Here is a 25,164-nt window from a genome sequence, read left to right on the forward strand (position 1 = left end):
CTGGCAATCACTCGCTCCGCTGTCAGCCCCAGACAAGACAAATCTCCGTGATTTTTCTCTTCCCTCCTCTCCCTTTGTGCGCCCCAGAGCTGGGACGTGGGGGGCCGGGCAGGTCAGGGTCAGCTCCCCAGGGTGGCGGGGCCGAGGGCAGGGCAGTCTGCGGGTGGTGGGGAGGGCACCAGCCTCATGGGCTGGGGGAGGGGGGCGCAACGCAGAAGCCACGGGCAGCCTGCAGGGAGCCTTGGGGGTCCACCTGCTTGCCCCAGCCGGCAAGGCATCCCAGTTCACCTCACTGCTCCCACAGAAACCCAGACAGGGCACACCTGTTGGGGGCCTAGCCCAGGGCACACCTGCAAGGACACAGAGACCTGGGCATACCCACCGGAGCACACCTGGCATGACCCACCTGCCAGGGACACCAGCAATGGCTGGGTGAGGGGCTCCTCAGGCTTCCAGGAACCCATTCCCTGACCTGGACATTGCTGCCATCTCGTCCCCATGTGCTTCCCTGGCAGTCCCTGAAACCCCAGTCTGGGCACATTGAAGCTCCTGACCACAGGTCCAAAGTATGTCCCTAAGCAGGGCCACAGAAGGGGAGGGGCAGGGTGTCTGTCTCCCCCAGGGTTTGGGTCCGACCTGGGAGGATGTCTTAGGCACTTATACCTTAGCTTCTAAAGCTAAGCCTGGGCCTAGCACCTGAGAAGACAGACTGGAGGAAGAGGAGGAGGGGTGAAAAAGAGCTGCTGCCTGCTCCCATCTCCTAGGAGAGGGAAAGAAAGGGAGTGGGCTGCCGCAGCCCCCAGAGCATGTCATCCATCATCACGCCCCACCCTCTGCCCGCCCAACTATGATAGAGGTGAGAGGAAATTCCTGCTGAAACCTGGGCTGGGCCCTCGGAGCCATGGCCACAGACGTCACAGGCCAGGCGGGGCCATCTGCTGCTCTGCCTGTCTTACCCAGCCTCTGTGTCCAGACATCACATGTGCAGTACCTATGCTGACACATGTGTACACCCTCGCCTACCCTGCCATATCGGCCCACAGTGGCCAACACCCATATATTGGCACCCAGATCCACAGACATGCCCAGACACAGTGTCCTCAAGATGGACACACAGACCACACACCATGCCATTCCCCATAGCCACACACGCTGAGAAATGCACATGCAGCAACACCCGCCCACAAAGACATAAGCAAACAGGTACCGACGCGCGTGTGTGTGTGTGCACCCTGAGACCCGTGCTCACAGAGGGTGACATGCAGGCACAGGGACACACCATGGCACACCATGCTTAGGTCCACAGTGGTAGAGAGACACACACACACACACTGTCCCAGGCGCTGTCTCCCCACCCCCAGTATGCATGCTCTGGCATCTGAATATGGGAGAATAAGCCAGGGTCCCCAAGGAGGGGCTGAGCCTGCCTCTCCAGATGCTGCCTGTTCAGAAGTGCTGTGCCCACCGCCCGCCACCCGCCTGTGATCAGCTCAGCCAGAGTGAGCTGGGCAGGTACTGCAGTGATTAAACTGTTCGGGACAATTTACAGCAGCGATAACCCGACAGCATTGGCTCTAAAGCTGAACAGAGGCTGTGCTGGCAGCTCCTGGCAGGAGAGGGGGTGTTGAGACCAGGTGGTATCTGTGTCAGGCAGGGCTAGTCCAGACCAGGCCAACAGCTTCCTGCCCTCTTGCCAAGGTGCCCTATGCCTCCCCTGGGTAGTGTGACCAGCAGAGGGCTGCCATCTCATACTGTGCGTGCACACACACACACAAATACACTCGGAAACACATGCCCACACAGGGAAACACACCACCTTACATATCCCATGCCCATGTGCATGCCCATGTACATGTGGACACCTGGGGCCCACCATATATGCTTTGCACATATTCACCAAGTCCTCACTATGGGCCAGGCCCTCTACTAGATGCTAGGTGATAGCTCTGACCCAGAGGCCAAGGTCCAGCTCTCACAGAGTTCAAGTCCACTGAGGTCTTCTCCACAGAAACCCATGCACACCCATGTACTTAGTGCCCTGTGTATTCAAGTGCACACACACAAATATAACCTGAACACAACCTTGACACTGTCCCCTCTCCACATCCACGGCCTCCAATGAGTCTCCTGAGGCCCACTGCCCAGCCTCCTCTCTGGCCTTCTGGCCTCCCCTTGCTCCCACTGGGGAACTTCACACAACAGCCAGGGTGAATTTTCTAACCTCAAATCTGGCCATAATCTCCCCTGCTTAGAATCATTCTATGGCTCCCAGTGGCCCCTGCAGAAAGGACAGACTTTCCAGTATAGCCTTCAAGACCCTCCAGGATCTAACCTCTCCTTGCACCCTGACCATGTCCACTTCTAGGCCCTTGTGCATGCTGTACTCTCTGCCTGAAATATGCTCTCCCGCTCCCCTTTACCTGGATAATCCTGCTCTCAGCATGAACAGCTCTTCCTCCAGGAAGCTCTCCTGGATGCCCCCTAGCCTGAAGGAGAAGTCCTTTCCTTGGGGCCCACAATGCCCTGTGCTTCCTCAGAGCCTTTACAAAGCTACTTCCAGGGATGCATCTTTCTCCCACTGGGTGGGGAGCTCTTCGGAGTTGGGCTATGCCTGCCTGTGCCTCAGGAACTGAGATCAGGCACATTGTTGCCTTCCAGAAAATACATGAAAGGGAGAGACAGAGAGAGAGAGAGACACACACACGGAAGAAGTTCCAAGTGTGCTCTAGCTCCTAAGTGCAACTGAGGCCGGCAGAAGGGCTGGGGACCAAAAAGGCCATCAAGGAGAAGGCTCTGGCCTGAAGGACATCCAGGGAGCACTCGGGTCATAAGCTGCCCTTCGTCAGGAAATCGCTGTGCCTTATCCCCGGGACTCTCATAATGCAGACGTGGCTTTCTATCCTGGGCCCTGGGACGGGATGCCTCCCCACTGCCCACCACTGAACAGCTGGCAGCCCAGAGGCAGGTTCTGGTTCAGACTACCCAGGTGCCAGTCGGGCCTCAGGCTCTCCCCTCCTTTACTGTGAGGGGTGCAACCCTCCATGCTATTTGAAGATAGGCCTGAATCCAAACTTCCCAGCTGGGTTCAGGGCAGCTACTTAACCTCTCTGAATTCCAGTTTCCTCAGCTGTGATTTTGTGAGACTCGAATATGAGTTGATAATACTATAGGCATTACCATTTCTTCATTTGCTGGAAATCCTGACTTGGGCTTTTAGATGGCCCGTTTTATAAGTGAACAAACTGAAGTTAAATGGCAAAGTGATGGAACCAAGATCAGAGCCACCAGTCTCCAAAACACACACTTATTCCTCTGAACCTCCAAGGTCATCCATGTGACTGTGTCTTCTGTAAAGTACAGAGAATTATTAGTAAGGTCGGGCCCTGGCAGCCTTCATGTCTTTGCCTGGGCAGAGCCCTCCACACAGCATCTCCACTGATTGCAATTGGTTGTTTGAAAGCTTCTTATCTCAGTCTCCTCCCTGTATCCTTGTAGCTGCTTCCTACCTGCCCAGTCCCATCAGTCCTCCCCCTTGCCTTTGTGTGAGCCCAGGATGTCTCACCTGCTCCCCATGTGATGACAGTGTGTGGGCAGTGAATAACAATAGGAAGTGGAGGGGGCAGGGACTGGAGTCAGAGAGGTTTGGCTGTGACGCACCCCAGCCATACAGGCCGGGCTGTAAGCAAGTCTCCTCCCCACTCTGAGCCTCACTCTCCTTATTTGTAAACGGGGTGTGTGTGTGTGTTTGTGTGTGTGTGTGTGTGATGATAACACCTACCTAACAGGCCTGCCCTGAGGATTCATACAGTGTGTGTGAGAAGCTCAGTCCAGAACCTGGCATGCAGAGGTGCTAGAACTTGGCATCAAATTTGTAGGAACGCACTGACTTGGGGTTGAGGAGGAGAACAGCTAGGGGCAGAGGAAAGGGGCAGGTGGGGAACCACGTGTAGGAAACTAAGTCTTCCCCCATCTCTGGGTCTCTGTCCATCCTGCTCCCCATCCCTGGAAAGCCCTCCTCGTCACCTTGGCCAGCTCTTTCCAAAGGTCATCTGATTGGTAAAAGCCACCATCTCTCCCTCCTCCCACCAAGGACCCTCTCCTCTACCACTGCTTCCAACCATGGGGCTATCTTCATCATCCCCACTCTTCCCTGGTTCTGCTCCCTGTGAGGCTCATGCTTCAGCAATGTCTTGAAATTCTTAATAACTTCTGAACAAGGGTCATGCATGTTCATTTTGTAAATTGTGTGGCTCGCCCCATCCCTGAGTCTTGGGTGGGCTTGAGCTAGAAAAGGTCTGCTGGATCTGAGGAGACACACCTCTACCATCACTCTGAGGCTTGTTCTCAAATGGCTTCTTCCTCCTGGCTCTCAGCTTGACATTGGAGGCCTTCCCCAGTCAGCTCCGGCCCTTCTCTCATCCTCTACCTTCAGCCGCCTGGCTCATCTGCCATTCCTCACACATGGACACTTGCCCACACCTAGGTCTTGCTCCAGTTGTAGCAGCTGCCAGGGTTATGTTCCCTGTCCCCTTTCTTCTTCTGGAAAAGTCCTCCTCCTTAGAAAGCCTGGCACAAGAGTTACTGGTTTCCTAGACCCTCCCTGGCTCCAAGCCCTCCACTCCCATCCCACTTCCCAGACACAAACCCAGGCTTCAGTCTGTCCTGTATGGCTTGTGAAACATACAGATTCCTCAGTCTATGGAAGGACTCCAGTCCCTGGGTGAAGCCTATGAATCTGAATTCTTAACTGGTCCCTAGAGGATACTTGTGAACACTGAGCTCTGAGAACTAATGACCAGGCTATTCCCAAGCCTGGAGCAGGGCCTAATACTTACTAGGTGTGTGATGTACGTGTACTAAATGAATGAAAGAGCTGTAGTTGTCTCTCTTGATACATGCAGTCTCCACAGGGCCTGGCATGTTGCCTGCCACGCAATGACATCAGTGGGTGGGTGACTATGGCTTGATGGGTGGGGATGCTAGGTCAGGGTTCTTCTCCCTCTCCTTGAAACCCCAGGATGTAGAGGCCAGGTTGGGCAAGGTTGTCCAAAGGCCCCATGGGATGGAGGACCAGAATTAAGGATGGGAGAGTGAAATTAGAACCACCTAGGAGGTAGGAAGGGAGCTCTGGTAGCATAGTGGCTAAGGCACTTGACTGCTAACCAGAAGGCTGGCAGTTCAAACTCACCAGCCACTCCTCGGAAGGAAGGTTGGGCATTCCTACTTCCGTAGTGATACTGCCTCGGAAACCCAAGGAGGGGTTGCTGTGAGTTGGGGCCGACTCGAAGGCACATAACAACAACAACAACAGGAGGTAGGAAATGGGCAAAGGTCGCAGGATCCACGTGTGGATTCTCCCTCTAGCTCTCCTCCTCCTTCTCTGAAAGGGCCATTCTCTCTGGCCATGGTTCTCTGTATACAGTTATCACAGAATATGGAAATAAAGGTTTGTAGGAGCTCTGGTGGTGCAGTGCCTAAGGCATTTGACCGCTAACCAGAAGGCTGGCAGTTCAAACCCACCACCTACTCCTTGGAAGGAAGACTGGGCAATCCACTTCCATAGAAATACCACCTCGGAAGCCCAAAGGGGGGTTGCTATGAGTCGAATCGATTTGACAGAAGTGAGTTTTCTTTTTTTTTTCCCCCTCGAGGAAATAAAATAAGGACATGCACTATCTCATTATGTCCTCCCCACTGTCCATTGTTATCCCCATTTCAGAGATGTGGAAAGACAGTAAGAGGAAGTCAGTTGTCCAAGATTCCACAGCTTAGCTCAACAACTGCATCAATCTGCCTTTGAGGTGCTTTCTTCAAATGTCTCAGGGAAGCACCTGGTACACAGTAGGTGCTCAGTGAGCATCTGACAGAGGAGAAGGAAGCCTCAGCTCATCCATCAGACCTACACCTATCAGGCAGGACAGGGCTGACACCAAGCCAACAAAGTGAACAAGCCTGTCACAGCCCAGTGTGCCTGGTGACAAGGAGGGAGTACGGGAGCCCAGAAGATGACCAACTGAGTTGGGATGGGGGAGGTTCTAGAAAACTCATGGAGAAGCACTAAGATGAGAAAAGCTTCCTTTCTGACTGACTGGTGCTCCATTGAGAGGCCTGATGGGCCATTCTCTGAGGATAGCATCCTGTTTCATATAGGCATTCCAGAAATATGTGTGCAAAGCCTCCTCACCAGGTCCTATGCAGCCATCAGCGAGGCATGGGGAGCAAGACAGATGTAGGCCCTGCCCTCAGGGAGTTCACAGTCCAATGGGGTATTGTGCTGAGCCAGGTGGGGTCTAGGATAGGACAGCTCTTCACCGTAAAGAATGGGGTCAGCAGACGCCAACAGCAGGCTCAGCACAGTAGGTATTCAGGGACATTTCTATCATCAAATGTGATTTTCAGTTGCTCACCTATTACACCCACCCCTGTTAATCAGCACCCTAGAGTCCTAGGTCCCTGTCAGGGACCCAGCCAGGTATGCCACCCTTGCTGGGACCATGCCAGAATGTTCAAGGACACCAAGGCCTTAACCAGATAGCCAAGTCCCTGGGAGTTTCAGTCATCCAGCTCCAAGGTCCAGGCCTCTGTGACTCTCCTTTGGCCTGTCCTCTCTTCACCCATCATAACTGCCTCTGAAAGTTGGCTCAAACCCGGCCCCTCTCCAGGCCTACCTCATTGCCCTTGCCTCCAAGGTGGCAGCAGCCTCCTCTTGCCAGTCTCCAGTCTCCAATCCTGTGCACACATTGTCAGTGCCGTTGCCATAAAGTGCCTCTCCAGTCCTGTCACTCCCCTGCCCAATAACCTTCAATGGCTCCCTCCTGCCTTCAGGATAAAATTCGAACCTCATAGCATAGCTATTAGCCCCCGCCTCCCCGCTCAGCCCCTGGTCCCTAGGTAGCCTCTTTGGCCAAACTCACTGTCCCAGCCTGCTTTTCTGAGCCAAGATTTAACCCCTAATAGTGCCTAAGGCACTTGACTGCTAACCAGAAGGCTGCCAGTGCAAACCCACCAGCCACTCCTTGGAAGGAAGATGGGGCAATCTACTTCCATATTGATACTGTCTCGGAAACCCAAGGAGGGGTCGCTATGAGTTGGGTCCGACTTGACAGCACATGACAACAACAACAACATTCCTGCTATCAGTGCCCCTACCTGGAATGCTCTTCCCAAATCCTACCCAGGTGGCCTGTTCAGGATGACCCAGCACATAGACTCTTGTTCTCTTCGAGGGTTATTAACCAGGCCCCTGCCTGCAGACCTTGCCTATAATACCAATAGTTTACACTTACAGGTATAGTTCTTTGTACCATCATCTCATTCAATTCTCACAACAACCCCAGAAGGTAGGTTCTTTATTTATTCCCCATTTTACCGTTGAGGGAACAGAGACTCAGAGAGGCCCATGTCACATAGCTAAAAAAAGGTTCAAGCCTGGATTCCAGCCCAGTCAGTCTAATCCCTTGCTGTGTCCCTATACCTTCTTTCAATACTGAGCACCTACTATGTAGGGGGCCTGGTGCACACAGAGACCTCTGGCAAGGAGATCACCTGCATGGATGAGCAAAGCCAGACTGCTGAGGCCCAATACAAAGGCCTTGGGGAACATCTATAACAAAATCAGGAACCACATACCTAACTGAGAACCTTACATCTACTCTCTCTCTAAGTCTGATGTTACCTCTAAATCTTATTGGTCCTCAATAGACTTTGAGGAAACTGAAGCAAGAGAGGTAAAGCAGGCAGCGCAAGTTCATACAGCCAAGAAGCAGCAGAAACTAGATTTGAACTCTGAACTCTGAGGCTCCAAAGCATACGTATCCACTCAGCTAAGAATCTGGTTAAGTTCTCAGACTCCTGAGGAATTGGTTGTAGGGTCACAAGATCCAAGAAGAGGTCAACATTTCCAGGCACGGGGCCTGTGCCAGCCATGATTTCTGCTTGACTCTGCCCCATACCCCCACCCATTTCGCCAGGGAGTTCTCCAGGGCAGGGTATGCCTGTCTCTTCCTGGTCTGGCTTAGTCAGGACCTGGCCTGAAAGCTGGGCAACTCAAAGTGCCCCCCGCCCCCCCAGCGGGGTTCCTGGTGATCAGCTTCCCAGAAGCACCCAGAAGTTTCTTACCCAATACCCTGCCTAGCTTCTTGCCATTAGCACTTACCAAACAATACATGGTTGGTTCTATGATACTCCCTGTGCCCTAGGGCAAGATGCTTGCTTTTACAAATTATTATTACTGCCACTATTGTTATTTTTAATGTAAACCTTTAACGTTCTGGGAGATGTTTCTCTGCAGCCACAAGGGCATGTCTCTCTGAAAGGATGGCACCTCAGTGACTGGCCTGTACTCCTGCCACGTGGGAAAGCCAGGCCAGTGGGGCCAGCTCCATCCTCCTCCAGGGGCCTATGCTCACTTATCAGGCTGACATCCCACAGGGGGTCCGCTAGCCTGCCCGCCCCTCTGGCTCCAGACCTGCAGACTGGAACCAGACCTTGAGGGGTGGGCGGGCAGGGGCACGTGGGAGAGGGCCGAGCCCTCGCCACAGGCCCCTTTGCAGTTCAAAGTGACACACTCAGACGTTCCTCCCCTTCAAAGGGCAGACAGCGCCTGCCTGAAGCTGCTGTCTCTGCCTGGGGCAGGGAAGGCACAACAGGGTAAATGTGTCCCTGTGACGGTTAGCCAAGCTCCCCTCCACAGGGTGGGCCTCTCCCACGTCCCTGCCTGATGAGCCATCGATGCCCTGAACAGACCCCTCGCTGCTACATCTCACTGTGCGGCCCTGAAAAATCACCTCTCTGAACCTCCATGCTCTCGTCTTGCGCTTCCCAAGCACTCTGAAGACACTCTGGGATGGTTGTGCTCAGTGCTGGCGATGTTGCTGCTGCTGCTGACGGGTCAGACTTTCTCTCTGAGAAGCCCGCTCCAGAGCCAGCACACCTGAGTTTGATTCCCATCAGCTGCTGCTCACCAGCTCACTCAAGTTCTCTGTGCTTTGGTTTCCCCATCTGTAAACATGGGGATAGGACAGGATGATGCCAAGCCCATTTGGCATCAGGCATGTCACCGATATGCCTCCCTCCTCAATGCCCTACCTACTGCCAGGATAGTTATTCAGCCCAAGGCAGACGCACTGAGAAGGCTTGGTCCAGGTGCTCCTAAGGCCTCAGATCCTCTGAGTCTGAGAACGGGACAAAATGACAGACCTTGGCATCCACAGATGCTGGCTGTGTGCTAGTGCAGCCCTTCACTGTCTATGTGACCTCAGGGGGTATGGTTTCACCTCTCTGAGCCTCAGTTCTATAACCTAGAAACCATGGTGAACAATAGTGCATTTAGGAGTTCTCAACAAGATCTGAGATATGAAGGAGTCAGCCCTGTTGCTTCGATGTGACATGTGCCCAGTAGACACTATTGTTGCTACCTTAAGCTATGTGACCTTGGGAAACTCCCTGCACCTCTCAGCTCAAACTTCAATGCTGGCAAAATGGGAAATGATGTTAATAACGCTGCCTCTCCCTGGGCCGGGGCGTGGAGGAAGGAGGAGATTCAATGACATAATCCCTGTCAAACTCTCACCACAGGCAGCTCCCAACGAACGCTGGCCATGATGAGACATTCATTCAACAAATAACACTGAGGTCCCATGCCAGGCCACTATTGGGTTGCCAAACCCAGCAAGGGGCCCAGATCTGCCCTCCCAAAGGATTGCTGAAAGTTATTACAGAATGTCTGAGCTCCAATCCCAGCTGCACTTGCTAGCTGTGTGACCTCAGGCAAACTACTCAACTTTTCTGTGCCTCAGTTTTCTTTTCCAAAAATGAAAATAAGAATAGCACCAATGACATAGCATCATTAAAGAATGTAAAATGCTTAGAGCACTTTACTGTAAATGCGAAGCAAGGGTCAGCCATGATTATTATTGTTGCTACTGGTGTTGTCCACACTCTAGGCCGCCCTGCCCGTCAGAAAGCCCCATGCATTAAGACCTCCTCCTGCATTTTACAAACTTGGGAAGCATTAGCCCTTGAGAGGGGCCCTGAGTACCCCGTAGAATGGAGGAAGCTTCTGTGGGCTTCCACTTCAGTCTATTTCCCCAGCAGCTAGAACACTGAGAAAAAAGCACCCAGCCTGCTAGGCTAGTCAGAGCAGGGCTGGGCTTTACTAGAACCAGGTTTGGATGGTAATTTTGTGGTCATAGCAACTGTTTTCTTTACATACTGCTATAGAAAGGGAAATCCCTTGCTTTTTTTTTTTTTTTTTTAACCTAATTGAAGACACCATCAAGCGTAAATATGCTGCAGTTTTTAATAAAAACATGATGGGGGAAAACATTCAAAGCTCAATAATCAGAAGCAATTTGGGTTGTGAGCAGAGATGTGTCACTCCCCCTCCCCCATTCCCCTTTGCTGTGCTCTGTGCGGTACGTACTGGCTTTGGGGCTGGCAACTTTAGACCTATGGCAAAAATAATGAACAGCAGTGAGGTTCGGAGATAGCCTGAAAAATACCCTGGAAAAGAAAAACATATGCCAAAGAGTGTGGTGCAAAAGTCATATTTCATGCCTGACTTTAGAGAATGTTAATAAGGATTAGAACCATACTCCAAGAGAACAACTATCAGTCAAGGCGGGGTAATTAATTTTGCTTCAGATCTCTGTTTGGGAAAACGAAGGCGATTAAGTGCTGTTTCACAGCATAGAGATTCCAATGCACTAGAACAAGCTGAAGCGCTTCCAAAGCCATGTCCTGATCCCAGCCAAAATCTGGCTGCTACCAGTGGCCTCTCCTGATCTGTCACTGTGTGCATTTGGGGTCTTCTCCAAATCATAACAATATCAGACTCTATTTTTCCCCCAGGATTGGCTAATAAATATAATTAAGATAACACATCCCAAACCACATGTCCTCTGCTCTGCCTCAAACATGTGGAGGACAGATGTGTCTTCTGTGCACATATGACCCAGCCGGCTGTTCCCCTGAGGCAGGGACCCCAGGAGATGAAACCCTGAGAGGTACTGGCAGCCCACTGACTCTCTGTGGCCTTGGCCAGGCCACTGGCCTCCCTGTGGCCCACTGTAGAGAGAAAGGGCTGAGCTCAGGGTGTCCAAGAGTCAGAGACTAGAAGGATAGAGGGATAATGGGATGGGTGGTACTATGCTTACCTGGCTCTTGTACCTCAGTGACCCTATTTAGAAACTAAAATTCCCAAATCGACAAGAAAGCTCTCAAAATCATTTATCATTTGGTCACCTGTCACTCCCTCTCAGGATTGAAGGACCCCCTCCCAATGACCTCAGCCTAGAGAAGATAGCGTTGGCTAGTGTTAAGGCCAGAGTCTGGGAGAGGGTTCTGGGAGGAATTGCGGAATTGCCCCAAAGACTCTTAGCCCAGCAGTAGGCAGATTGGTGTTCTTGCTTCAGCTCTACTACAACTGAGTGAACTTAGGCAAGTGTTGGACCTACCTTGGCCTTACTTTTCCCATTTCTACAAGAATCTCGAAGGGCCTTTCAGCTGCAACGTTCTAAGGCAGTTCAAGGGTCTTATGGGTGTGGCCCTAGTATACCTCTGCTGAGGTCACTGAAGATGGCCCTTGGAGGTCATGAGAAAGTCAGGCCTTAGAGATCAGGGAGGGGAGGCCTGGACTGGCTGCAGGTGATGGCATTCACCATTCCAGCTCTGGGGAGAGAAGGACAGCAGGCTCAAAGGTGAAGACTGGCCACCCAGGGGACGCACTGGTGGGGCAAAGAGCCCCTGCCATCCTCCCACCAGAGTCCTCACCTACAAAGGTAGGCTGTGGACCAAGGCATGAGCAGGCCTCCTTCTCAACTGTCCTTTGGGGCTGAAAGAGAGAAGAGACCCTCAGAGTTAGCCCAGGCCAGCAGAAGGGCTGGTCAGGAACAAGAGCAGTACTGGATCATGAGGGCGGAAGGAAGAGAGGAAGGCCGGGAAGGAGAGGAAGGCCAGCTAGAGGGAAGTAGGGGCTTCCCAAATCCCTGACAGCAGCCAGGCTGAGGGCAGGGCAGCTCCCTGAGAAAAAGAAGGCTACAAAGGGCCCCTGGGGAAGGGCACTGTGACCTCAATGAGGCCCAGCTGTCTGCCGAGTTTGGGGAGGAGAGCTGTGGTTGCCTGGAAGAAGCAAAGCGTCTCCCCTCCTGACTAGTCAGTGCTGGGAGAGGCCAGGTCCCACTCTGGAGCAGACAAGGCACATCCCATTCCTCCAGGACCGCCTGGTGGCACCCGCCACTACACCTCCTTTCGGCTGGGGCCGACTGGGCGTCGACTGCCTAGACTCTAGCCCCCTATTAACGCTCAGGCGGTGGCCTCCTCGGAAGACTGAGGCCTCTTCACCGTCGGAGGAGCCCAGGCCGGCGGCGGACGCTGCGAGCCTAGGGCGCGGGCCCGGCCCGGCTGATATGAACCATCTGCGTTGTCTTAGGCCGCCCCTCTGCCCACTGTCCCTCTGAACTCGGCCGGTTCCCGCGGGCCGTTTGATGCCTCAAAGGGTCACAGACCCCCGCACACAAATCACCGCCGCGGGGCTGGGGGTGGGGCGGAGGCGCTGAAACCTAAGCTGCAAAGTTTGCTCCGCCGCCGGCTCGCTCCTTCCCTCGCTCGCTAGGCACCCCCACCCCTCTCCAAACAAGGCTTATTTTTCTTGCCAAAAAAACAAAGTTGGTATCAAGTGTTTCGAGAGAGAGAGAAAGTCTCTCCCCCGCCCTCGCCCTGGGAGGAAAGGCCGGGGCTGTCGGCCGAGTCCAGGATTGCAGAAGGGACTGCGGGAGAGCACGGGAGGGAGGGGAGCTCTCGGCTCCGGGTCTGTCGGTCTTCTTCCCTGTGCCTTCAGGAAGCCTGCCCTGGTCCTACGCTAACGGCCCTGGACCGGACTGTCTCTGACCCTGCCCTGTCCCCAGGGTCGTCTCCCACCGGATCGGGCTCCCTTGATCGAAGTTCTCCGTCCCAGCACCGCCTGAGATGGAAGCATCACTTCCTGCCCTTTCTCCCGCTCCATAAAACAGTCCTTGCCTGTCGCTTTTACGAGGTGACACCCTGCTCTCGGCCCCGTCCTCCCCGCGCCCGGAGCCTGGGCTCCGGGCAGGAGAAGACCGCGCGCAGCCAGACGTCCCCAGGGCGCTCCCAGGGCACACAAGGGCCCCCAGGAGGCCACCCTGGATCACAGCCTAAGAGCTTTCAAAGAGGACTCCAGCCGAGTGTGTTCAAGGCAAATTCCTCCGAAGCTCCCCCTTTGGCTCCGTTGACTCAGAAGCCTTCGGGCTGAAATCCCGAGAGCCGCCGGCCTGGTCCTCTGCTAGGGCTCAGAGCGGAGACCCCGGGACGCGCGGATTCGTTTGCTCCGGGTTGGTTTTGCTTTTAGTTTTTTCAGCGGGTGCAGCGACCCGGAACCGCGCGACTGCTTTTCGGACAACCGCACCTCCCCACTGTGCTCCGAGGCAAACGCTGGTAGCTAAAGTGCGCGCTTCCGGCGCCTGCTTCGCAAGCTCTAGTAGTTTTCGGAGCAGCCAGCCAGGGCCTGGGCAAGGGCGACGACGTCGGGGGGCAGGCCAGAGGACCGAGCTGGGTCTGCTCCACCTGAGCCACACAGGAAAGACCTGCAAACGGTGGAACGAGAGTGGTGGCGGTAGCGGTGGCGGTGAGAATAAAGGAGGCACGAGCCGGCGGAGAAGCTGGTTCCCGCGGGGGTCGGACAAAGGAATTCGCCCTCGGAAGAAAAAGGCCGAGCACCAAGCCAGGAATGGCTAACTCTGGAGTGCCGCGCCCGCTGTCCCAGGAATCCAACGAAATCTGCCCCACCGAGAACCCGGAGCCTGGCATCTCCTTTTGGCCTCGCTCCTTGTTAACCTCTCTTTAATAGGCGTGGTGGGAGTGCACCCCCCCACCGCCACTTTTTTTGGGAATGGGGGACGGAGCAGGGCTCGTGCTCCATGAGTGGGGGTTAAAAAAACATTTCCCCGAGGTATTCTCTGGTCACCGAGCCGTTGTCCCCACTTTCCAGACACTGCTAACTGAGGCTCCGGCAAAGAGCCCCTGTGCCCACCCTGGCTGCCACGCTCGGCGGACTCGAGAGGCCCGAGCGCACTAGGAAACGAAATGCGGAGGGGGAACTACAGGGCCGAGAGCCCCTCGTCCCGCCGCCCTCGGAAGGGGTGGAGGGGACACGGTTGTAAGGTGCCCGGTTCTTTTCTCTGCTTGACATGAATAAGGGGATTAGGACTACGAGTTTCCGTCCTTCACTCGGTTGGACAAAGGGCCCCGCGGTTTGAGCGGCGCAGCCTCTTATTAAACGACAGATCCCTGTCACTCAGCACCATCCTAGGTACTTGTGTTCGTGACATAATCTCATTAGAAGATAAAACCGGCGAAATCCTTTTCATAATGAAAAGTTACATTTAATGGCCGGACTCGCCCCCATCCCTTCTCCGGACCTTGCCCGCCTCCCCCGGTTGCTGTTGGATATGCCTCGCTTGTAATTGGCATTTAAAGTACCAAGTCCGGGAGAAAAACGGGGTTTAGGGTTTTTGTAATCCCCCTAAACTGTCTTTGTTCGAAATCTCCACAGATACAAGTCTGTTAAGAGTAAATATTTGTGGATTGATACAATCACATTTCCCCCCTGCAAACCAAATCTAAAAAAATCCGCCCTCCCGCCGCCCTCGGGCCGGGGCGCAGGAGGGAGGGGGCCGGGTGGGCCCTAGTGTCCGCGCCGAGTCGCTTTCGGGGCCGCCTCGCCACCTCCAGGAGCTGAGGAACTTTGCACATTTCTCAGGCGGGAAAAAGGTCTTAGGCTCTTTTTTCGATTTTCTGTTCCTTCGATAAACAAACCTCCCCGAACTCGCTACTTTTGGGGCGGCCTGAGGAGGTCGGCGGAAGGTTTGGGGAGGGGCTAGCGTTCTGCTCAGCCCGGAATTAAAATGGGAACTCTCCTTGCCAGCCTTGTTTCCCTCCAGAGGGTTTAGGTGACTCCGAGAAACCCGCTCCTCCTGAGCCAAGGGAGCCCCACCCGGCAAGGCATCCCAGTCAAACCCAGGAGCGTCCCCGGAGCCTCTTAGGGACCCCCCGAAACGCGAAGGACCCTAAGGCTGTCGCCGGGGCCCCAGGCTCCCGGCTGCAGCCTACCCCGTCCCAGGATCGGATTCCTTCATAAATCAGTGGCTGGGTGAAAGGGCTGCGCTTTAAAAAGGGCAGGACCGTGTGCGCGTATTAGAGCGCGCGGTTCCCAAATCCGGGCTAAACCCCTGGTGACACCGAAATTCATCAACCACCGCTCCTCCCGCGGCTCGGCCGCCTCGGCCGAGGAACCCAAGAGCCGAGGAGCCCACGCACCACGCTGCCCCAGTTTCTGGAAAGGAGAACCAGGAGCAGGAACCCGCGTGAGATGTGGGCCTGGAAAAGGGCGCGGGCGGAGGCCTCCGAAAGCCGGCCCCACCTGCACTCCCCCGGCAGCAAAGGAAGGTCTACCGCCCATTAGGAAGGCAGTTATTCTAACCCTTTCCCTCCTTTGGGCAGGGTAGGTCTTCGCAGGGAGAGTTCTGATGTGGAGATGAGCGCTCAGCTCAGCTCCTAGGACGGCGACACCCTCCCCCCTTCCAGGCCCGGAGCTAAGGAGCACAATCACAACTGCCCACAGCAGGCATCTGGGACCTGCTCCATCTGAACAACCAAGTCCACCGAGTGGATTCCGACTCCTGACGATTCCACTGGGTTTCCAAGGCGGTAAATCTTTACGGAAGTAGATTGCCCCATCCAAGTGGCTGGTGGGGTTGAACCGCCAACCTTCTGGTTAGCAGTCAAATGCCTTAGGCACCGCACCACCAGAGCTCCTTGTAGGAAGATCTGGACCGGAGGATTTCGGACGCCCTCAGTCTGTAGGAGTTAGACCTTTGGGCTGGGGGAATCTGCTGCAGAGTGACACTAGGCCTGTGGGAATTACTAACCTCCTCAGTCTGCATTCCCCCGCCTATCAGCCGAGTTAAGACAATAAGGCCAGTGCACAAAACAGGCGGTCAACAAACGCGATTCCTTTTCCTTCTAGCTGCATTCCTGTGGCCTGCCTCTTCAGGGTCAGTAAGGCTCTGCTTCTGCAGGTTCACATCTATACTGGCCATGTTCAAGAGTCTGATAGGAAAAACAGGATCCACACGCCTCAGTAATGGGGGCCCCTGCCTGTCCCCAAGGAGCAGTCTCTGAGAGTCATAACTTAGTCATTCCCTCTTTAAGGGAAAAATTTAAAACATAGGCCCAAGACCTAGGTGGGAAGCAGAAGGGTGGACAAGGCCCATCCAGGAGGCCTGGTCACTTTTCTGGGCCTCCCCCACAGGGCAGACAGTGCTTTCTGCCAGACAGAGCTGCCTCCGGCTCACTTCCCAGCAGGAAGGAAGGAAACATGCATTGCCCAGTGCAGGCTGGCACTTTTGGGTTGCCTCACTTTATCCTCAGAGCAACCCTGTGAGATTAGAATCACCCCTGCCTCCCAACACAGAGGGGGACACTGAGGCTCAGGGAGGTTTATCAGCCCTTCCCCGAAAGCCCTTGGCTTGTGCTACCGAGCAACAGAGATGTTCCAAATGCCCAATCTGTAATTGCCAATGATCTGGCTTTGCCCTTGGAGAAATATCCCCCACTCTAGGGCCCCTCCACTTGGAGGAGGTGAGCCCAGAGCACCTTGGTCCTCTGGACTCCTGCAGGCTCGGACGGCTTCAGGCCTGGGCTAGCACCCACACTCACACCCCAACAGCCTAGTAACTAAGGCAATCCAAGAGTCACATGACAACAGTTACTGAGTCCCTGCGGAAGGAAAGTGGGAAGCGGGAGAAAGGGGAACAGCAGTCACACCCAGCTTGTCCTGACCCAGTGCTGCTCTTCCTCTCCCGTTAACATCACTGCAGTATTGGGGTGAGGCACTGTGGAGGGGGGAACCCCTGACGGCTCTGCACCCAACATGCTCAGCTCATCTTCCTGCATCTACTCAGCAGCTCGGTGGTCACCTTACCCCTGTCAGCCCAGGTGGGCACTTTTGCAGCCCTCAAAGCCCTCCCCAGCCTGCAACCTTCCCACAGTTCTTGGGGAAGCTTGTTGTAGTACCTGCTGGCCTGGCAGGCCACAAACAGCTTTGTTTCTTCTGGAACCAGACTCCAGGATCTGGGTTTTTCCTTCAGAACACTTCCCCCAGTTTACCAAGCACCAGGCCGGACAGGTGCTCTGCCAGTACACTTAGTCCCAGATGGGTTGGAGCAAGGCTCCCAATTGAGACAAAGCCCCCCAAAAGTGCCCACACATTCCCCAAGATGCCCATACTTCTCAGCCCTCTCAAGGACCCCAGGGTCAGCAGGGCAGGTCCAGCAGCTGCCTGTCAAGAAACTGAACAGAAATGGATATAACACTGCCCCGGGAGTAACAAAGGAAGGGCCCAGGCAGACATTTATTTGTACTGATGGGGGGTGGGAAGCGAAGGTAAAGGGCCATGAGGAAGTGCTGTCAGCCAGGCCTGAAACCCAAGAAAGTTGCCATTCGGAGCACAGTGGCCCCTTATACCCAGTCACTCCACTCCGCAGCAGTAGTTAAAGCAAACACAGGCCCTTCACTGCCCTGTCAGTTACACCTTCCCCCCAAAATTACACAAACTTTGAAAGATTTTTCTGAGAAGATGGATGCTTCAGGAGATTTGAGGTCAAGGCTAGGCTGTTTAAAGTGTATTATTAACAAATAAACATTTACTGAAAAAAAGAGAAAAACCCTATAGGCCACCGGGGAGCCAAATCATGTTGCTTTTGGCATCAAATGACAGGAGACATTTATGACATGAATGGAGAACACCAGCCAGTCGATGAAATGGCAAACACGTCTGCCACTTTGCTTCCTCTGCCTTCGTGAATCAACTTTTTCAAATATGGTTTCCAGCCTCCTCACCCCCTGGCCGCCACCACCTCCCCACTCCTGACTGCAGTGGCAATAAATACACGTAATTTGGGTTTTGCTCTGTGAGTTGAAATCGACTCGATGGCAGTGGGTTTGTTTGTTTCGGCCATCAGCATAGAATCTAGGGGTTGAAAGGGCTGGAGGAGCTTCTGGCTGGGTCAGCCAGAGAAAAGAGGGCCTGGGATCCTCCTGCACCCCCAAGTGACTGACAGCTCACTTGTGCTCCTTGGATGAGTGGACTATCCCTTCCTCCCCACCCTCCCCTCCAAGCTGAGGCCTGATTGTGGTGTCCAACAAATTGAAGTTATAATTCATGTCATTGAGTGTATCCGCCATCCCTCAGCCTAAACGGATGCCAAACTTGGACAGGGTTCCCTTTTTTCTGTGTTTTTCCTTTTTTTTTTTTTTTTTAAACCCCACTGCCACAGGACAGAGGAAGTTCCCTGGGGAAGCCCTGCCAGGCCACCTGGGCCAGCACCCCACAAGGCTGCACAGCCTGAGCAGGAGGGCTCCTTGCACCTCCTGAGCTAGTATTTCTCCACCTTTTAAGCCTCACCTTCCTTCTGAGAAACATACTGTTCCTTGGATCCCTTCTCCACCCCACCCCTTCTGAATCTCACTGTCAGCCTCAGAGATGTTGGTTGAGCTTTATTTTCTGCTATCTGAGTCACAAAAACAAAAGCGTGAACAGTCTTCCAATTACGAAATTATATTATGTTCTTCAAGCTATACCAACTTTGGAGATTCCAATTATCCTCCAGTAGATGTGGCACTGCTGTGGACCAACCTCCATGCCCACTCTATCCCAGTCTCAGGAGACACAGACCAGCATGCCAGGCCCATCCTACCGCCTGCCCTTCCTGATAATACACGGTTGGCATTTGTTCTCCCCTACACAGTCAGCAGTTTTCCCACCTTTCTGCGGGTACTAGAGAGGATAGTGGATCCCATGGAGAATAGAACATTTACTGACGCTCCACCAGGTATCAGGTGCCATGTGTAATCATCACAACCACCCCAGTTTGCTGATGGAGAACCCAGGGCTCAGAGACCAGCAGGCACTTCGTTAAGATCACACAGCTGCTGAGTGGTGGGGTTGGGAGGCAAACCCAGGTCTGACTCATAATCAAAAGGTGTTTTCATAATGGAGAGAGAGGCAAGGCCCTTAAGGTGCCCTACTCAAGTAAAACGGAACAGTTCCCCCAGGCGTACCTTTCACACAGATCCCTGCAGAGAGGACTAAAGGCAAGCTCAGACTGCCAGCCATGCCTCCGGTTTGGGGCCTGTGGGCAGTCTGGCTGTATGTCCCTGGAGACAGACATCTTCTGCCCCGCTGATGGTGATAACAGTAACACAATCATTTCCCGAGTATTAACAACATGCCAGGCAAGATGCCAGGTCCTCTGGAACACCTTCCCTTGAATCCTTAATAGAATACTTTCCCCCAGGTGGGTATGTCCTTATTTAACAGAAAAGGCTCAGGTAGGTGCCGGGGCCGTGTGGTCCCTAAGCCTGGGTCCTTCCTCTACCCAGTGGATAAGGCAGGAGGGAGCTGAGAACTGCCAATCACATACCCTAGAGGAGACCCGTACAGCCTGCTTCCCAACTCCAGAAAAATTCGGCAAACAAATTAGGCCACACCAGCCAGAGTCTTGGGAATACAGGGTGAGCTAGGAGTCAGCTGTGAATAATGCCTCCCTTCAGCAGTAAATGACTACAGCGTCAGGAAGGCCTTTGCTTACCCTCCTGCCTGCAGCCAAGGTGCTGGGGTTAAACAGAAAGGTGCCCTCGGAGGGGCCACAGAGTCCCCAGATCTGGGCAGGCAGAGTGAGCCCTGCAGCCCTGGGCCCCCAAGAGAGTGCCACTGCAGCTTTTTCGTGTGAGGCAAACCCTGGCCCCGCCTCACAGCAGGCCCTGTTTCCAGGACAAGCCCTCTACCCCAGGCTCTGGGCAGGGGTATCGTATGGGGACCATGCCAGCTGGGGTGCCCACTGGAGGAGGGGGTGCTGCTGGCATCAGGCTCCTGCAGTAAGACCTATGGGAAGCCTCCAGGAAAGGCCCGAGTCGATTCTGTGCCACACCTGCGCTTTGCCGGTATGGTAGCGGAGGAGAGGTGAGCGAGCCTCCCAGGAAGGCCTTTCTCAGCGAAAACACTTCCAAAGAAAAGAATGTGCTGGGAAGAACCCAGTAGGGCGACTGGAGCCACATCCAGCAAGGGGGTGGGGTGGGTGGGGTGGGAATTACCCGAGAATTTAGACTGCTTTTTGTGAAACGGAATCAAATTCTCGCTGCCCCCCATCGGCGGAGGTGGGCGCATCCTACCTGGGCACGCGAGCCCAAAGGGACCCTCGTGGGCTCCGTGGAGCCTGTAAACGTTGTGCTGCGGGTAGGCCAGGCCGCCCCGGGAAGGCCCGGCTCTCGGAACCCTGCCTGCAAGCCCCGGCAGCCGCAGTGGGAGCACCGCCGGGCAGGAGCCCCGCGTCTTCCCCAGGGCGCAGGCTCCCCCGCTCACGCACCAATGAGTCTCGGGTCGCCAGACCTGGGAACTGTATTACAAGCGATTAGACTCCATTTTGTGACAGATTTTTGGACTCTCCCACAGACCCTCCCCCCTTCCGGAGCCTCCTCCAGGAATTCGCCACCTCCTCAGGATAGAAACCCTTTCCAGACGAGAGACAGACGGCAAGACGAGAGAGTTACACAATTCTATTTGGCCAAGCCGCCAAGAAAAAAAAAAAAAGGGGGGGAAAGGGAAAAAAAAAGAAAAAAACAAAAACAACAAAAAAAAAAAAACAAAAAAAAAAAGGGGGGGGGGGAATTGTCATTTTTCAACTGTGCTCTCGGAGCTCTTCGGAGCAAGGAGAGAAGTGTTGTCTATTTTCCGTTTGGAGGCCGCGTTCTCCCCGAGTTCCTAAGCGGGTTTTTTGTCCGAAAAAGCGCTCAGGCTGCCGAGGGGCCGGAGTTCCTGGCCTCAGGAGAAGAATGATCCGATGCGTTTTTTAAAAAAGGAGCCACCCCAAACAGAAATACAAAGAAAAAGACTTTTCGACTTAGGCGTGGAAATGCCCAAACGGCGGGGCTCGAGCTCTGCTTTAAAGCCCGTCTAGGACGCGCCAGCGGATTTATCCAAAGCTATTAAATGTGCCCCAGCGTCAATTAATCACCCCCGTCGTGCGTAAAATAACTCCGTTGGTCTGGGTGCCCCGGATCTTTGAGAACAAATCGAAAGGAGGAAGAGACGCTTAGTAACAATGGCAACCTCTCTCTATGGACCGAGCACAGCAGCTCCACGCCTCACGAGGACACATTTTTCAAAAGTTTTTTTTTTGTTTGTTTGTTTCCCCTTTGGAGAAAGGAAGGGGGTGTTAATTTCCCAATCCTGCTGACGCTCGGATTCGACAAAATCAAGGCAGGTTTCTGTGCCCACTTGCTTGGATTCTCGTCTGAAAAGCATTTATGCACAGATGCAGTAAATGTGCATCTGTGATTCTCAAAGAAAAAAAATACATCGTGAAATGTATTTTCAGTGAAAAAGAATTTATTGTACAAAGAACATCGCTTCTCAGTAAGCTCCTAGCTGTCTCGCTGCGCTGGCTTTCCGAGGGAAAGGCCGAGGCAAGACCTCCTGGGTCCCGGGATTGTCTTGGTAACAACCTCCCGCCCCCACGCACACCCGGCCAGACCCGCCTAGTGCAGATACCTAATTGGAGTTATTGGAGAAAAGAGGGGGCGAGGGAGGCGGAAAGGACGCGAGCGGCTTGAATAATGCCGGCCCCGAGGCTTAGGTCCCGAAGGACCCAGAATCGGACGCCAGGATTCGTCAGGGCCAAAATTCGCTAGAAAACACACCCGAAAGCTCTGAAAAAGCAGACTCTCAGGCGACTTTTTCTTTTTAAAACAAATATACTTTCCACAAAGCACTCGCAAATGTTTAATTGTTCTGTAAAATGAGGGGGCTGGCCAGCTCATCTCTAAGGCAACAGCCAGCTCAAATTCTGTGATTTTAGGGATCTGTGCTTCGCAGAACCAGGGGGCATCCTTTCCCATGTTAAAGAGAATCTCCATAAGGGACTACAGGGCGGGAAAGTATTCAAGAGGTTCGAAAGAGTCTTTCAATATGATAAAAGGGGGGAAAAACACGCACACACAAAACTGCACAAATGAGACCCATTTCCAGTTCCTGTGGCCTCCTGCTCCCACGTGTTGAGTCCTCAAGGGGGTGGCAGAGCTGGGTGGGAAGTGGCACCGACAGATCCTCGCTCAGGGTCTGGCAAGCAGAGCAGGGCCAGGGGTGAGTGGAGGTTGGTGGTCCTTCGAGGGGCTGCTCTGTTGTGCCTGCCCCAAGCCCCCAACCCCATATAAGCCAAACTATGACCCCCATTTTATTTTTGCTGCTCCAATGCAGGCTATGGCTGAGCCAAAAGGCGACCTCAACCTTTCTCCTGGAACTAGAATCACAACAATCCAGGAAGCAGCACAAACCGCACCAAGAGCAGCATGCCTACATGTGGGGTGCTCCACACAGAGGGGGGCCTCAGCTGGGCTCTGGGACCAGAAAAAAAGAATAAAACCCAATCTTACGAACCAGATCCCGATTTCTGCCCGCAGAGCCTCCAGCTGGTAGGAAGAACAAGCCCCTGCCCCCAGTTCCTCCTAGACCCCCAGACCAGGGGTGCACAACCAGGCTAGGCTCCACTGCAGGGCCCAGTCAGAGCCATTTTGAGCAGAACCCAATGCCCTCTCTAGGGCTCCTGCCTGCAGTCTCACTATTCCTAGGACTTAGCTTAGCCGTTGGGCAGGTGGAGATGGAACACCTCAGTTGCTCCACCCACCAGGCCCTGGGTGTGTGCAGAGTCCTTGTGCTGAGCAGGTAGCCAACCAAGCACTCACCAACCAAGCTTCGCCAGCCCAGCCTTTCCACGGAGGCTTGGGCACACACCACTCCCTCTAAGCCCTGAACCTCCTGAGCACCTTGCCCACCCTGCAGCCCGATCCAAGTGGATTTTCAGGGCTTGACTGAAAAGTTCTTGCAGGTGCCCGCTTGTCTTGGATTACCGCTCTGGGGATGCCTGCACCCCTTTTTGAGTCATTGCTCCTCACGGCCTACGTTCCTTTCCTCCCTCCCATTTGCACTGCCAGCCACAAAACCCAGCAGGTCAGAAGCAAAAGCCATGACTTACTATTATGTGTTCCCCAGTCCCTTACCATACAAATCCATAGCCTCAGCTAAAAACAAAAGTAGGGCACGACCCAGTGTCTGGCCTCATCCCTGAGGCGTGGGTTGCACACCAGGGTAGAACCGGCCACTCCCAATCCCCCAACATGCTTAATGAAAGAAAGGAGGCCTGATAGGGAGGGCTGACACAGTCCTCTGCCCTAAGGGGAACCTCAGACTGCAGCAGGCCATCTTTGGAGGTGCTTTTCCTAGACTCTGCTTCTCCAAACAATGAAAATTACAAGTGCAAAATTCCCGCATGGAACGGTTTGAAGAGGATGGATAGTCTTATCTCCATCAGGGACTAAAAGTACAGCAAGAAGCCTAGTGGAAGAGGGGGGGTGTCTTCCCTACAGTTCAGGCCAGTTTAGCACCCCCGCCCCCACCACCACACACACATACACTCCACCTTTCTGCTGCAAGAATCCCAAACCCACACAAACCGGCCCTTCAGCTGCGAAAGCACTCCGCCAGGGCCTGACTCCTTAAAAGGCTCTGCTTTCGTTTGGAGATCATTTCTTGGTTCATAATTTCGGCCTTAGGGGGTTCAGGTCCTGTCCCATGACTGCTGCAGCACCCAGCAGTTGGCTCAAGGCCTTGTTCTGTGTCCTAACCCAGCGGCCCAGTGCAGGTTTCCAGGCCAACGGAGGGGAACTAGGAACCTGACTGGAGGCTCCCGGTCATCCCACCAGCGCCAGCCGGGCTGGGACGGTATGCCTCAGCCCCGACACGCGCAGCCTGTGGAGCGGCTGGGCCCAGCGGCGCGCGGAGCCTTGGGCCTGGCGGGCGCGGGCCGGCCGGGCCAGGCAGGGGGGAGGCTGGGCTCGAGTGCCGTGCCGGGCCGCGGCGGGGAAGGAGGCGGAGAAGGAGAGGCGCTTACTGTTGGTAGTCTTGTTTGCAGTACAGTTTCCGATCCCGGAAGTAGCAGCTGGTGGTGAGGGCTTGCTGACACGCCGCGCACTGCAAACACTCCTCGTGCCAGGACGACTCGTTGACTCGCATCAGGAAGCGGTCGGAGATGGGCCGCTGGCAGCCCTCGCAGACGGCGGGATGCGGGCAGTCGGAGCCTGCAGCGCACAGGGCAAGAGCCCGGCCGTCAGCACCTCCCGGCCTGGCCCGCCCCGGTGCCGGCGTCCTGGCCGCGGGGTGCCCACAGCCCCTACTCTGAGGACAAGGACTGTCAGGCAACGCCGTCTGTAGCCCGCGCTCCCCTGCCTGCGCGCCGGGGCCGGACAGCCCCGGTTAGTTCGTCTCCAGCGGAGAGAGGCCGCGGGCCGCGAGACTTGGCTCCGCGCTGCGCCCTCTTTCTCGGGAGCTCCAGCGCCGGTGTTGATACAAATGTGAGCGAGCACGGCGCAGGGTCGCGGGCCAGAACGGAGAGAGGCGAGGCTGGGCTGAGGTGCTCACTGCCCGACACACCCTAGGGTGGTGTTCCCGGTCTTCTGTGCCCAATCTCCCCAAAACCTCTGGTTTGGGTGACCTAGGGACACTATTCCCTCATAAGCCTCCCTTCCTCCCCCCTTAGGTGATCTGACATCTCTCCTGGCCGTCCAGGTGACGACTTGGTCCTCCATCACCTCTGTGACCCGCCTCCTACAGCCGCTTGGAGTTGCTGTTCTAGAACTTAGGCCTACTGCGGAGGGCTGGAGCTGTCCCTTCCTCCCTCCTGGGTGGTGTCCCTGCACATCTCTGCCCCTCACGTTGCTCCTCTAGGCTGCCTGCTGCCCCTCTGGTGATCACCCCAGGAGTCCTGTTTATGCGTCCCCTTTCACCCCCACGTCCTGCAAACCCATTTCCTTTATCCATGGGTCTGGATGCCTGTGTCCACCGCGGGACGACGCCCCCGTCCCTTGCCCGTGACCACTCGTGTGGCACGGCTCCGCACTCACCTAGTAGCACCCCTAGAGTGGCGGGCCCGGGGCGTAGGGCGTGTTCCTCCATCTTGATGCCGTCCAACATCTTGGCGCAGTCCGTCTGCCCGCGGGGGAAGCACCTCTCCAGCGATTCGGGACCTGTTGCTATAT

At 54.7% G+C, this 25,164-nt stretch overlaps 1 protein-coding gene across 1 annotated transcript in view; it reads right to left on the reverse strand.

Moving 5' to 3' along the window:
* Window positions 1–25,156, reverse strand: part of LMX1B (LIM homeobox transcription factor 1 beta) — an 88,605-nt gene extending 63,449 nt beyond the window's left edge. The window contains exons 1-2 of the mRNA XM_007944329.1: window positions 25,030–25,156; window positions 24,021–24,207 (exon numbers count right to left, since the gene is read on the reverse strand). Coding sequence (XP_007942520.1) covers window positions 24,021–24,207; window positions 25,030–25,099 — 257 coding nt within the window. The 5' untranslated portion in view covers window positions 25,100–25,156. The remainder of the gene's footprint in view (window positions 1–24,020; window positions 24,208–25,029) is intronic.
* Between the last annotated feature and the right edge of the window lie 8 nt (window positions 25,157–25,164).

Source organism: Orycteropus afer, unplaced genomic scaffold (genome assembly GCF_000298275.1).
Source record: "Orycteropus afer afer isolate SDZICR_OR568_19922 unplaced genomic scaffold, OryAfe1.0 scaffold00123, whole genome shotgun sequence".
Taxonomy (NCBI): Eukaryota; Metazoa; Chordata; class Mammalia; order Tubulidentata; family Orycteropodidae; genus Orycteropus; species Orycteropus afer.